General features: G+C 39.1%; 1 protein-coding gene across 1 annotated transcript in view; it reads right to left on the minus strand.

Moving 5' to 3' along the window:
* Positions 1–15,512, minus strand: part of COL28A1 (collagen type XXVIII alpha 1 chain) — a 99,038-nt gene that overhangs the window by 73,461 nt on the left and 10,065 nt on the right. The window contains exons 3-5 of the mRNA XM_073634008.1: positions 5,067–5,087; positions 3,644–3,703; positions 3,422–3,475 (exon numbers count right to left, since the gene is read on the minus strand). Of these exons, the coding sequence (XP_073490109.1) occupies positions 3,422–3,475; positions 3,644–3,703; positions 5,067–5,087 (135 nt within the window). The remainder of the gene's footprint in view (positions 1–3,421; positions 3,476–3,643; positions 3,704–5,066; positions 5,088–15,512) is intronic.

Below are 15,512 nucleotides of genomic sequence, written 5' to 3' on the forward strand. Positions count from 1 at the left end.
GTATTTATGTCTGTATTTACCTTCCAGACAAACGTTTTGTAATTTCGTATCAATGGCACTATGAAGAAGATTAAATGGAAAGCGTTAGCTGCCCTGTGTTGTATACATTTTTGCACCTCATTCACATATATATGATGTTTTGTATGCCTGTCAATTTTATCTTTTTTTGTATTAATAAAATTATATTTTTTATATAAACACGCTAGATGTCTACTTAGTGCCCACATAGTCCCACCCCTAGATGGTTACCTTTGTATTGCTATTGGGGATGATGGCACTCTATCCACTGTGAACCAGAGCTATCCTCCATTATGTTGTAGACAGAGGATATCCTCAGGTTTCTCCCACTGCGGTTCCTTGTTGACCCTATAGGGAAAGTGGGTTGCCTTCTGGTTGAGGTTTTCGGCACCTTCTGGTTTTCCAGTATAACATATACAGCACGCAAGTCCATGTAGATGGGATTACTGCTTTGTTTATTATTGGTAAATGTGATGTAACTGTTACACATCCACTTGAAGACCAGGCCTATTCTGACATTTTTTGTTTACAAGCAAAAGTCTGTATATTTTTGCTAAAAAGTTACTTAGAAACCCTAAACATTAGATACATACATATATATATATATATATATATATATATATATGTTTTTTTTTTAACAAAGGACCTACAGAATGAAATGGTGGTCATTACAATTTTTTATGTCATGCAGTGGTAGTCAAAAGGGGAAAAAATTTGTTTCAATAATCATGACGTTGCGGTCTGTAATGTTAATTATACCTATTCAAATTTATGTCAAAAACAGTTTTATTGAGAAAATTCTCTATTATATATTATTTTATGGTATTCTTGCTATAATTTTGGCACCTCAAAAGTCCCAAATACATGCAATTCCTTTTGTCGGGGATTAGGGATATGGTGCCAGCTGATCACCCAATCCTTTCTATATATAGGGCAACATAAAAAAAAAATATGCAGAACATCTTTGCTACACATGCAGATGTCCCATTGTTTTATCCCCTTGTAAGACCCTGCAAATGCAGAAAAATACCTGTTGATCTTCCAGAAATGAATGCACACAGCATTTTTGTAGACTTAATGGCGTCAGCCTTGCCCATTTGTCTTTTGCTAAACCACCCAAAGCCAACCCTATTCTATTTCCCCCAACATTATTGTACAGTCCCCAGATAACAACTAGGAGGGCTAGTTAAACTCACTGAGATAGCACAGGAAGTGTGCGCAAGGCACAAGGCAGCTCTAAATTTGTGCCACAATCAACAGGTATTTTCTCTCTCATAGATATAACAAAACATTTTGCTGCATTACAGTATCACTGAAAGAGAAGTTCATTACAAGTTCCTTTTCACAGGGGGCTGACTGAGGTTACAATCCGCTTTCTCAGCAGGGGATCTCTCCGCTGATCTTACGGATGGCTCAGCAGGGGATCTCTCCGCTGAGCAGGTTCGTGTCCGCTCCACTTATGCAGAGCAGGCACAGACACAGCCTGCTCTCCTCTATGGGCAGCCAGATGTACATGGACCCCTGTCTGTTTACACTCGACTGCCATCCGAACAAATCCATTGGACTGAAGAGGAACGGATCCCCCACTTGTCTTCTTTTGGCAGATCGGATTGGATGTCAGCAGGTGTCAATGAACACATTGACACCTGCTGACATCTGTTTACACCCGCCGCTCCTTAGAGAAGAATGGAGGTTTCCTATTGGGGTCCACAAACTGACAGGCGGGAACATTTGTGTGAATGGGGCCTCAGGGTTTACACACACTTTACCCTATTAAAGTGATCCTGACCCTGTCTGAAATGCATCTATGGTAACAACAATTGCCTTAAAGAGGTTGTTCAGTCTGTAGAAAAAAAATAAAACGTCTGCAGCTACAAATGCTGTATTTGCTGAGTTTTTAATATAAGGACATTTATCTGTCCAGGGATCCAGCGCCGTCCCCACCTGAGCTGGGTCTTTGGGACCTTGGCACCAGCATGTCTAGTGTGGGAAGCTGGCTGTGACTCCTTACGGCATCACAGCCGGCTTCCAATTGCGCATGCTCCAGTCTCGCTGCATCTTGTGAATGGTCCTTCAGAGGGGAGGGGGGACAACTTCTGGTGGATTCGCCCAAGTAATTCCAGTGGAAGTGGGAGCGGGTACCTGCTAAAACTAGGTACCCACCCCCACCCCGCCACCCGAAAAAATTAACCTCCAAAATTGTTAGAGGGGGGAATTCTTGAAAGCGAAACTTCACTTTTAGGGTGAAGTTCCGCTTTAAGAAGTTCAGTCATTTAATAGTGGATTGAGGGCCAGGCTTAATCTCAGCAGGAGCCAGGGTCTGGGTATAGCTGGGCCTAAGATTAAAGGGCACTATGCAGAGACGCAGGGATTCGTCTGAAAACCAACACATGTACATGCAGAAACCACAGAATACCTTTACTTCAGTATTGTTGTTAACTTAAAATATTTTAAGCCAAGTCAAATTTACTGCAAATATCATGCAAATTATGTATTTAAAGACAAACATTTTTTTCAAAATAATTTAAAGGTCCAACTCCAACTAGATTCCCCTAGGTTTGGTTCCATCTACCAACCCCTATGCCCCTACAGAACAGTAGTATTAGGGCTGGCAAATGAGACCACAGTGAACAGACATCCAACAATCTCTGTTAGATCTATAGCCCCTAAACAGGATGAGGGTCTGAGAAATTGGTGATGGGATGGCTAAGTATAAAATTACTTTTGCAGGTTTTTTTTTATCAACCTTTACATTGGCTCACCATCACCTTGAGTGCTGGTTCACACTGTAAACTGCATCCCTGTTCAAATTACATGCAATTTTTCAGCAGTACGAGTTGAGCCATTATTCTGTTTGGCTCAAATCTCACCGAATCCGCACCAAAATCCTGCAGGACCCTTTTTTTGGCCGCACCAGAATCTGATGGCATGGGTGTTCACACCCATGCCATCTGATTCTGCAAATCACAGTGCGTATGGCGAACCGATTATGGGGTGGTGTTAACTTGACATACACTCCCTCAGTGGTTCGCATGAAAGATTTGGATGCGGTACGGAAACCCGCACAGAATTTGCAGCGTACAAGTGTAAACCAGCACTAAGTCTGCTGTAAACACATACATAAACTTGAAAACACGTGGTCTTTATCCAGAACTCCATGGGGGAGATTTACTAAAACTGGAGAGGGCAAAATCTGGTGCAGCTCTGCATAGAAACCAATCAGCTTCTAAGTTTTTTGTCAAAGTTTAATTGAATAAGCTGAAGTTAGAAGCTGATTGGCTACCATGCTCAGCTGCACCAGACTGCACCCGTTTTACTAAATCTCCCCTATTGTTTAATAAAAAAGCATCATCCAGCATTACCTGTTGTTTTTTAAATTCTAGACAGAAATAAAGTATCGTACCTTACCACCTTTTAGACCAGGAGCACCATCATCACCTGGTCGTCCCTTTTTACCCTATAAAAAAGAAAAATAGGTTTTACTATTTTACTTTCACAATTTTGCCATGTTTATTTACTATTTATTTTATTCCTACTTTTACTATATGTATTGCTTTGGATAACTTCTCAGCCTAGCAAATATTAAAGTTAAAGATTGTTTTTTAATGATATTATGTGTACTCACAGCAGATCCAGGAAGTCCTCTTTCCCCTTTTTCACAAGTGCAGATAGGTGACTGGCGGCACTGGAAGAACATATAAAATATAAACCTTCACAATTGTATGTTAAATTACTAATGATGCTAAGAAATAGGGGAAGTGACAAATGATGAAATTGGGTCAAATTGGGTCAAGGTCAGAATAAGTCACAATGCTAATAAATCTTAAACCTGGGTTAATGGGTTAATCCTATTTTGCATCTTATAAACTTTATTTTTTTAAATTCACTAATAAAGCTCCCTTCACTTCTGAATAAGCCAATATAGATTCTTAATAAAAGTGGACCTAAGTAATTAAAAATAATATTGCTAATTTTACTATTTCTCATAATTGTGCAAAGATTTACCAAAACATTCATTTAAATAAAAATACACACCCATTGTATGATTTGTGAACAAACACAATATAATTATACAATTAAAACTGTGTTTGATTAATAAACATGTGTATTGCAGAATCACTTGCAAAACAGTACCAATCTAACCTGGCAATACATTACAGGCGGCCCCCAGGTTACAAGCATCTGACTTACAAACAAGTCCTATTTATAAACGGAGGGAGACAACAGGAGAAAGAGTTCGAGCAAATCTACCCCTAGGAGGGGAAATTCATTCCAGTAAGAATTATCATGGGAACAAGGTGTCTCATCTGAAGCTTTATACCCAATCTTTGTTTCCACAACAACCCAATGTTTTCAAAATCCAATTGACAGAAAGTGAGGTGAAATCTTCTGAACAGGGATACTGACAGCAAAACAAATTTTACAGGGGTGTTAACCCTTCCCTATGCTATCCAAAAAAATAAAAATTATCCTGTTCCAACTTGCATCCAAGTTCAACTTAAGAACAAACCTACAGAACCAAGATCAGTCACAGTCTGGTCTTGTTTGTAACCCGGGGACTGCCTGTATTTAGATTTTCAAACAAACATGGCTGAATGGACAGAATGAGTTGACGAATGCTATTCGGAAGTACTTCAAAATGTTCTTTGCTTTGAACATTGTTTTTTGAAATGAAAGGAATTTTCTGAACGAAAACCACATATACTCTTAGAAATTAATTTTGTTTGAGAAAAGTTTTCCATGCTGCTCTTTCAAATTTTCCTGTTACTGTGGTAACAGTAAAAACATCAACTTGATCCTGCTAACAATTATAAAATCTAAAAAAAATTCTGATACAAAAAAAATCTGAACTAAATTCTACTAATGTTTTACTAGCTTAAAAGGGAACTTAAATTTAGTTAAACAACCCAGTTTAAACTGAAATGCTGACCCATTAACAAAAGCACCAAAACTATATGGTAGCACCGTAATAAATAGAAAAAGTAAAAGAAATATCAAAACGTTTGCAATTATTCTTCCAAGTGACAATGTATCTTTAAAACACTTACCCCTTCTTCAGCAAGCTCTTTCTGTAAAACAAAAACAAAAAAAAACGAGTGAAAATAACTGCCCAGCAAATTGTTTTAAAAGGTAATGTGAATTAATTAAGCAGCACAAACCACTTTGATAACATTCTCTTATGGCATTGAAAACAGCCATCGACAATACATAAGAAAAATAAGAGGTTGCGCTAATACTAATAAAGCATAATGAATAATTTACAATGAAGAAAAATTCATATGGTGATCATAAATAAATCAATGTGCAAAACTTAGTGATAAAAAAGAAAAGTCCATAAAATGAAACATCAATTAAGTATTATGAAAAGTCCATAAGATAAAACATCAGTAAAGTGTTATGAAACGTCCAAATCACCAACAATAGGTAAAAAAATCCAAGTGATAAAAAATGGAGATCTGTGACAACAGGGAAAGGTCCACCACCAGATATGGAAGAGGTTGCTCCTTACCAGTAGGCCATGACCCCCCACTACAGAGGATCACAGCAAACAGAGATCTTTAAAGCCAAAATGGGAATTATCAGCAGTGTCCACCAGATGTCATCTCGTCAGCAGCCACTCCAACGACCCGGGGCATAGATACTTTTTGTTATGCAGAGCTGACTGCGCAGATCAACCTGTGTGGACTCTTTCAAGTACTGGGGATGTCCTCAGACTCTGCTGTCTTGCTGTTTGGCATGGAGCGGCTCACAGTCAGTTCAGAGCAACATTCAGTGTGTAGTCACAGCACACCATTCTCAGAGAATGGTGTGCTGTGACTACACACTGAATGTTGCTCTGAACTGACTGTGAGCCGCTCCATGCCAAACAGCAAGACAGCAGAGTCTGAGGACATCCCCAGTACTTGAAAGAGTCCACACAGGTTGTAGCGCAGTCAGCTCTGCATAACAAAAAGTATCTATGCCCCGGGTCGTTGGAGTGGCTGCTGACGAGATGACCTCTGGTGGACACTGCTGATAATTCCCATTTTGGCTTTAAAGATCTCTGTTTGCTGTGATCCTCTGTAGTGGGGGGTCATGGCCTTCTGGTAAGGAGCAACCTCTTCCATATCTGGTGGTGGACCTTTCCCTGTTGTCACAGATCTCCATTTTTTATCACTTGGATTTTTTTTACCTATTGTTGGTGATTTGGACGTTTCATAACACTTTACTGATGTTTTATCTTATGGACTTTTCATAATACTTAATTGATGTTTCATTTTATGGACTTTTCTTTTTTATCACTAAGTTTTGCACATTGATTTATTTATGATCACCATATGAATTTTTCTTCATTGTAAATTATTCATTATGCTTTATTAGTATTAGCGCAACCTCTTATTTTTCTTATGCTTGTTTACAATTGATGTTTTTGTGAGGATTGCTGCTTTTCACAGCATTTAATTTACATTGGGTTTTTAGCGCAGTTTCTTTCACCATTTTTCTACATCGACAATACATACAGCTGCTTATGAGACACACTGGGGTTGATTTACCAAAACTGGAGAGTGCAAAATCAGTGCAACTCTGCATAGAAACCAATCAGATTCCAGTGTTTTTTTTTTTGCTTAGTTGAATCTGCTCTTAAGGAATACCTAATGCATAATACATAACTCCACCCCTGACATATCCCCACTTACCCTATGGGAGGCGCATAAACCAGTTGTTTGTGGGATTTGTTTTAGACAAGCTCCACTGTTTAATAGAGAGTGCAAAACACTGTGTAGTAAATTAGAAGCAGATTTTATGCTAGTTATATGGCTTTTCAAAATAACCCCTCTCCAAAATAAAGCTTAAATTGGACAAGGCCAAACTGGAGTTTGATTTATTTCTTACAGAAACAGCTGAAATAATTAAAAGATCCCACCATAACTATTACATTAAGGCTTATAAACCTGACACCCTTTTGGCCCGTACATTTAAATCTTACCAAAAACCCTCTAAACCAATACACCTGAAAATTTGCAGAGATATATATTCTAATGACCCTGTGAAAATACTACAAAAGTTTATATCAAACTTAGCGACATTATATTCACCCGAAAAGGAGCTGGATACCTCTAAGGCAGATGATGTTTTCTCCCATATCTCTCTCCCCTCATTATCACAAATACAAGCAGACTTGCTAGAAGATCAGATTTTGGCTAATAAAGTGCTCAATGCTATAAAAACATTAAAACTTAATAAGAGACCTGGACCTGGTGGGTTCTCTTCTCTATATTTCCTTTCTTTCACAGAAATTTTATCTCCTGTTTTAGCCAACTGAAGATATGGTAAAACCTTTGGGAGGTGAGTTGTTAGGCCACTTGTAGTTCCTGGAATGTCTTTAAGACATCCTGAGAACACAATTGACAGAAAAACTGCAATCCTCTGTGGTACCAAGCATCAAAGCCTATTAAGTTACCCAATACTGTATAAGAGGCATTATCCCACAGTGGAATATGTAAGAAATATCCCTAATTTTTCACAATTTTCTTCATTTCCACCCAAACTTTTAACATGAGAAAGAGGGTCCGGTAAGGGGGGGGGGGGGGTAAGAAAAGAACCTGCTTCCAACAGAGCTATTAGATGTTATCTATCCATAAGATATAAGAGAGCCTGAATTAGATCCTTTCTCCTAATGGTCCCCCAACCAACAAACTGCTGTAGCTAGGCTACAAGAAGATAAAGTTTGGAACCGCAGGCCCCCCTATCCGTAGACAATTGACAGTTACAGGTTATTCATAAGTCACTATATACATTATAAAAGAGAAACTCCCAATTCCAGAATCAGTACCTTTATAGATCATATCCAAGTGTCCAAACTGTTGAAAGCAACATGAGGATTTGAAGCACATCTTTGTCTGGTTGATATCAAGTACAATCCTGAGAGGACCAAGTAGTTTGCCACCATCAAAAACAGGCTCAATATACCCTTATAAATTCTGTCTATTTTGCCCAGAAAGTCATCGGCGTCCCTCTTGTATCTTGTCCTAATTGGTAATGTTGAATTTTCCCATGTGTAAAACACTGGTATGACATTATATTCTACTAGTAAGGAATTTCTTAGTGTATTTTAATGTGAGAGGATATCAGTGAAAATTTTTCCCATAGGTCCTATCAAAGCTGCCATCTACTTGCAACCCTGCAGAATGATGGCCTATCTATTAGGGACTATGATGGAAAGCCACACTTTTGCAGTACACTGAAGCTGGTGGACGAATGAAGAGGACAGCAGAACCACCAGAGTTGACGTAGGCCATAGGGTATGAAAGCCGTTGCTGGCTGATCTCAGGTAAGTTGGGTGAGGTATAGGATAAAGAGGATGAGGGAGAAAGTTGAACCCAAGTTATTTAAAATGTTATCTGATGTTATGAGATAAGGTATCATTTTAAGAGTAATGATGGCCATACATGTATAGATTTTCATTAAAAAATTTTTGTTTTAAGAACGTTTGTTCGATTTTCCGATCGTTAGTGGGGTCAAATCAAAGTTTATTTTCAACCAAAGTGATGGGAAAATTCGGAGGAGCGGAAACAAATTTTCGGACAGTGTATGTGGATTTCGTACAGAAATTATATTTTAATATTGAATTTTAAAAGCAAGTGGAATTTTTGAACAACATTCATGGAATGTACAAAGAATTATTGTACAAATATTCATGTCCGAAAATCTATACGTGGTATGGCCAGCATACGTGGTATGGCCCAAGCTGGGTACACATGAAAATTGGCTGAAAACAGTTGGTCCTGTGTGTACAGCTTCTGTTACCAGAAAAACCAGCATCCAATCAGCGCTTGCAGCCAACAGCTGCTAGCATTGATCACTGTGTTCTGGCAGGTTTTGGCAGTCCCCCTCCTGTCAGAACACAACAGCTCAGTGGGGAGATTGCAGCACTAACATCAGATGTGTTTGTACAGCGAGCTATAATTTTTGTTTTTCGATCAGCCCGCTAGGTTAAATGGAAAAAAAATTAAGGTGATTAAGGGGATATTTGAGGACATCTTTATTGTGTGAAACAAAAACAAAGAAAAATTCCCAGCTCAAATTACCAGCCAGCCTGCAGCAAACCGAATTGTCCTCTCTGACAGTTCACATTAAGAACAAAAGGGTTTCAGTTTGCACACGTTTGCAAATGTAAGCTGCAGAGGCCACGACAAGGCACCCCAGTATTATCTGCAGCTCACTCCTCCTTACAGGCACAGGGGATCACTGGCCACCCAGCAAATAGCACAATCACAACAAAGGTGTCCAGTGTGCCCCCTGACCAAATAACCAATGGTACAGACCAACAGCAACTGGCCCAACCTATAACTGGCCTTAACAGCAAGGAGCACATAGGAGGGCAACTTTATTGTGTGGACTTGGTGGTGTTGCTGAGACTGGGAGGAATTAACCCTTTACACTTTTGTTGGCCATTTATTGCATATGGCAATGGGGATCCGGTAAGAGTTTTGAGCATTCACTGGGGAGAGCACTTTGGTGGTGTTTTTTTGGTGTTTTTTTCAGGCGTTGATGACAAGTGAAGAACCAAACACTGCAGCACTTTATACTTGATACTTATGGAGACTATTTAAGGTCTGGTTTATGCCCAAACAATCACTGCTCCCTTGATTGCAGAAGGAGACAAAAACTAAATTTACCTAGCATCCTACACTAGGAAGGTGATATGCATCTCTCAGATTTTTCTATTTACAAGAGAAGTTTGGGAAATAAAAATTAACAAACATACATACTCACTTACATGGCTGCAGCATCTGTCAAATGCTGCAGCTATCCCCCACTGGCTCTAAACCTGAGAACTGAGCAATCAGGTGACATCTGCTCGCTCAAGTCCTAGGTCCTCTCTATTAATCACCAATCTGTGCTCTGACCCTCCAGTGCTTACTGAAGTGCTGGACCGGATAGGGGTGGGAGCCACTGGCCCAGGCTGTCAGCAGCATGCCGAGAGGCTGAGTCAGGTGCCAGTAAGGCATGTGGGTGGATCCCAACATTGTCGGGATCCCTCCAGAGTCTGGAGCAGCTCTGCGGTGTAAGTGCACTCTTGTGACCCTCAGGAGAAGCATGGCCACAAAAGCTTTGGCCATAGTTTTCTTTTAAATTGACACTATCATTCAAATAAGAAAAATAAATGTTTATGTTTATACGTGTTTATATAGTATTACAGCTGCTATCTCATACATGAATGCCAAATTAAATAATTCATCATTTTTAATCACATGGCTCTTAAAGTGGACCTTAAATGCAAATGCAATGTTAACTTTCTTACAGCACTCGTCTCCTAAATACCAATAGCTTAAAAATCTAAAATTTTGCAATTGGTTGGAGGGCATTTGAATACTTTCCTGAGAAGCAGCGCTGAGACACAATGACATCACCTGCACTCACCAAGCTTTTGAAGCCAAGCCAAAGTAACTAGTAACTAGTATACATTTTTTGTAGAACTTTATTTTTTTATATAGGTTTTGTGGGGCACTGTAAATGCAGTGAATCTTATGTCTTTGATAAAAAGTTCACTTTAACAATTTGCAGCTACCGTATTTAGTCTTTGTGTGTCTGTCTGCCTGAGGTGTGACAATCCAATAACTTGGATGTGTAGTCTCTTTACAAAATATATGTGACCTTGTTGTAGTGTCTCGGCACTGTGGGCATAGCCTGAACATCTACAGAGAAGAGAAAAGTAGAAGAAAATTGCAAATCTTTAAATTGTATATATTTTTTATATGGGGCGAAATGCAATTGTTTGAAGAAGAGCTCATTATTTGTTTTCAAAGCTATGTGTCTACCTGAGATAGCAACTTGGGATTTTGGTATTCTAACAAAACCAGATTAGTGTAAACTAACAAGTTGGCCACAAACAGTATGGTTTTTACTCCCCTTCTGCTGCTTACTAAGTGGGTGGATTCAATATGTACAATTTACAGTGAAAACCAGTGATTTCACTCTTTCTACACTTCCTCAACCTAAATAAATATACAGAAACCAATGCTGTGCCAAATACATCAGTGATCACATTCATAGGTTAATGTGAGGTGCCTCTTGAACCAACTACCTAGTTACCAGGAGACTGCCCCCACCTCTAGATATCCAGTAATTTCCAAAAACTATTACTACACATTCATACAGCTGCAAAATGTGTATTTGCACCTAAATGGAAATAGATCCAGGCACCGGCAAAGCTTAACACTCATTGAACATTTAACTGCACAGCTATGCAATAAACCTAATAAACTGGAGCCGATCTGGAGTTCATGAGTCTGTTAAGGAACACAACATAGGCTGCCTATCCCTACATATAAACCTTATAGGCATGTCTTCTTTGAACCCACTTAGTACCACACTGGAAAACCAGTCTGCCGGAGATAATCCCCCACACACAGACCTTACTATTTTTTTCTCCTATGAAAATCTTTTGCGTTACCCACAAAGGATTATACTATCACTAGAATATGAGCGTAGCTGTTAGACAGATAGGCTGCTTATGCTGTATACATAGCAAGATGACTTTAATTTATCTAAGTCACATATATTAAATGCAAGGCCAATGGGCTGAGTCCAGCCCACCAGGCCTTGTCATGTGGCCCCTTACCCAGTTTTGCAGCCATAATGTGGCAGAACTCCACTCCACTCACACTCCCCCCTGTTACTTGTAAACACAGAAGCCTTCTGTGTTTACAAAGGGCAGCTTTGCTCTCAGCGCCTATAAGATCCCTGCATGCACTCATGATGGGGCATGGCAGGGACAGATCTCCATAATCTGGGAGAGAGAGAATGATCTTCCTGCAAGACGAGGCAGATCTGCCTACACAGGGAGGTATTGGAGCTGAGCCAGTTGGAGGAGAGACATGCAAGGAAGCTTTAGGGGGGGTACCCCTAAACACTGCACTCTATACGCAGCACACTCTTAAACTCTGCATTCTGTTCATAACGCACTCCTGAACCCAGCACATTTGAACCCTGCACTCGGTATGTAACGCACCCCTAAACCCTGTTATTTGTATGTAGAGCGCCCATGAACTCTGCACTCTGTACATTGGGGAACACCTAGAACTGCACTCTGTACGTAGTGTAATCCTGAACTCTGTACGTAACACACTTTTGAACCCAGCACTCTGTACCTAGTGCACCCCAGGTACCACCGACCCTTTGAGGGCAACCATACTGCTGATGTGGCCTGTGATGAATTTGAGTTTGGCACCCCTGATCTAATAAAGTAATAGTAGAGGACTATTATTAGGGAACATTGAGTTTATGACTGTAGGATAAAGTCTATTAAATCATTATCATACAGGTTAATTTAAGGTGTGTGTGTTGGGGAAGGGGGGGGGGGCAACACTTTTAATGGGGGCATAGTACACCTTTTGGAAAATGTTATAATTTCACCCCATTGGAATAAAAAAGGAGAAAATAGGGGCAAAAGGGGGCATTGGGACTTTGTATGAAACACAACACTCAGGTAGGATGAATCATTCAATATGGTGAACATGATATTTATTGGAGACAACATTGGGCATAGTACAATAAATGATATGCATATTAAATCAATAAGTATGATACAGAGTAGATAAAACACGATTAATAAATCATATCATAGTAAAATTAAGTAGCATAATAAACATTGTAGCACATGATTAAAAATGATATCAAAAGTATACCCAAAATAAGCACAGACATATTGTATATATTTTAAATTGAATTAATTAATGACTCAACCGAATAAAACCCATGTTATACACATGGTTACTGTGACATGACATCAAATATGAAAGCCCGATGCGTTTCGTGGATTTGTATCCACTCATCAGGAGCAGCTAACTGGGAATGCCTATAATGAATTATAAATAGGTAATTAATGGTAATTTGTTAACACAGATGAAGAAACTTCATCCCCTGGTGCCTCTTATCATCAATATTTTTATCATCTACGTTCTTTTACAATTCTACCATTTACCCACAGGTAAGATTGCTAGGACCATAATAGCTGTTCACTCTCTTCCTGTGTTAACTAATTACCATTAATTACCTATTTATAATTCATTAAAAGGCATTCCCAGTTAGCTTCTCCTGATGAGTGGATACAAATCCACGAAACGCGTTGAGCTTTCATATATGATGTCATGTCACAGTAACCATGTGTATACCATGGGTTTTATTCGGTTGAGTCATTCATTAATTCAATTCAAAATATATACAATATGTCTGTGCTTATTTTGGGTATACTTTTGATATAATTTTTAATCGTGTGCTACATTGTTTATTATGCTACTTAATTTTACTATGATATGATTTATTAATCGTGTTTTATCTACTCTGTATCATACTTATTGATTTAATATGCATATCATTTATTGTACTATGCCCAATGTTGTCTCCAATAAATATCATGTTCACCATATTGAATGATTCATCCGACCTGTTGTGTTTCATACAAAGTCCCAATGCAGCCTTTTGCCCCTATTTTACCCTTTTTTATTCCATTTAATCAGGGATGGAGACCTGTGTACTGGATGGACATGCCTCATACAAAGTCCCAACAACTCTCTCTTTCTAATTCAATTTCAGTGAAACAAATGTGCAAAACACTGCGCTAACCACTTAAGAAAAAAGAGGGAGCAGCTACATACAGTGTGACGAACAACCTATGCAAAAGAGAATAAAAAAATGTAGCGCATACTGAACAAACTAGGAAATTCTGTTAATGATAACAGAATACAATTGAGTCCTTATAAATGAGTCCTTAAAACCTAATAAAGTGTATTCAAGGTGAAAACAAAAGAAACCATGTATAAACACAAATAGCAGAGTGATGAAGTGTCCAACTGTGAATGAATACAGGCACGACCACTCAGGGATGGTGGGTATCCAAGGGCTGGCAAAGGTGAAGCATATAAAAAACGTGATCACAATAAAATCAAGGGCAACGTAAAGAAGGTGTAACGGTCCAACGCGTTTCGACCTAATGGTCTTCCACGTTTTTTATATGCTTGTTTTTTTTAGAAATAAAATTACCTTTTTTTTATCTGCACTATGTGGAAGCATTTCTTTTTTCTCCACATATTGTTTTGATGGGAGATAATGTCCAGCCTTTGCCGCACGTGGTACACTTACCTCCAGGATTTCCATCCTGAGTTCCAGTGGTGACGATCTACCTTGATGATCCCTGGGGGTCCTGTGGAATCTACTTTGAAAGTCTTCAACTGTCTGGATATTCCTTCACCCGCCCTGCTGGGCAGATTGCCTTTAAGACTCCATGTCGCTGACAGGGGAGTCCACCGGATCCGGTAAGGGTATGCAATTATTATTCATCCATTGATGCTGTCTTTTGTGACGTTGTTCTTACCCATGGACCTGCTTCACCTTTGCCAGCCCTTGGATACCCACCATCCCTGAGTGGTCGTGCCTGTATTCATTCACAGTTGGACACTTCATCACTCTGCTATTTGTGTTTATACCTGGTTTCTTTTGTTTTCACCTTGAATACACTTTATTAGGTTTTAAGGACTCATTTATATGGACTCAATTGTATTCTGTTATCATTAACAGAATTTCCTAGTTTGTTCAGTATGCGCTACATTTTTTTATTCTCTAATTCAATTTCACCCCATTGGAGAAATAAAAAAATGTGCACATAAATATTTTGCATTAGAGCCTGCAAAGCATTGCACAATCAGTACAATGCACAGGCTCCTGCAGACTACTTCTTCAACCCAGAGTTTTGGTTATGGGGATGGTAGAAGTAAATGATGGACTACAAGTATGGTGACATCACTGCATTTGTGCTCTATTGAGATCTACAAGTCCATCTGCTAAGGTAGCTGGAGTCACATCCAGGCATGATAAGTTCAAATGAGATCAAGGCACTCCAGAAAGAAGAAACCCATGACTCAGGTAAAGGGGGGGGGGGGGGAGAAGGGGCAAATATAAAATGTCATCAAATATGGGTGTAACATGAAGCATTTTCAGAAAGGTGGAGTATTGTTTAAAAATTTGGGCTTTGTGTAAGCAGATTTTGTCCCCAGGGTTAACAGGAGACATTTTAAAAACAGGCTAGGTTATATGCAAACTTATGTGGTGCTATAAAAACAGACCTACAGTATACTAAAACCACACGTCAAGTTATATTAACTGCCAGGCTGGGAAGGATGAATAAAGAGTAATAGAAGGCCTGAAGTTCTTACCTTCCCTACAGTGCTGGTCAAGTGTGTGAAGGACCAGGCAGGCAACTGGTTTTGTGATCTCTGCTGTACTCTAATCTTGCCTTTCAGCAGAAATCACACGCCTATTTTCATGGACCAGCACTTAAACAGACCATGCCAACAACTTAAAAAAAACTTTCAGGTAAATGCAAAGAATAATCAATATTTGCCCGGAGATGAGAATTAAAGTAAGAGGAAAACAAACAAGAGATAAATAGCTTGGGTTTTATTCCAATGGAACAATGTTCTAATTAAGATGTTTCTGTAGTTATTTAGACTTTA

Source organism: Aquarana catesbeiana, linkage group LG06, assembly GCF_042186555.1.
Source record: "Aquarana catesbeiana isolate 2022-GZ linkage group LG06, ASM4218655v1, whole genome shotgun sequence".
NCBI classification, from domain to species: Eukaryota; Metazoa; Chordata; class Amphibia; order Anura; family Ranidae; genus Aquarana; species Aquarana catesbeiana.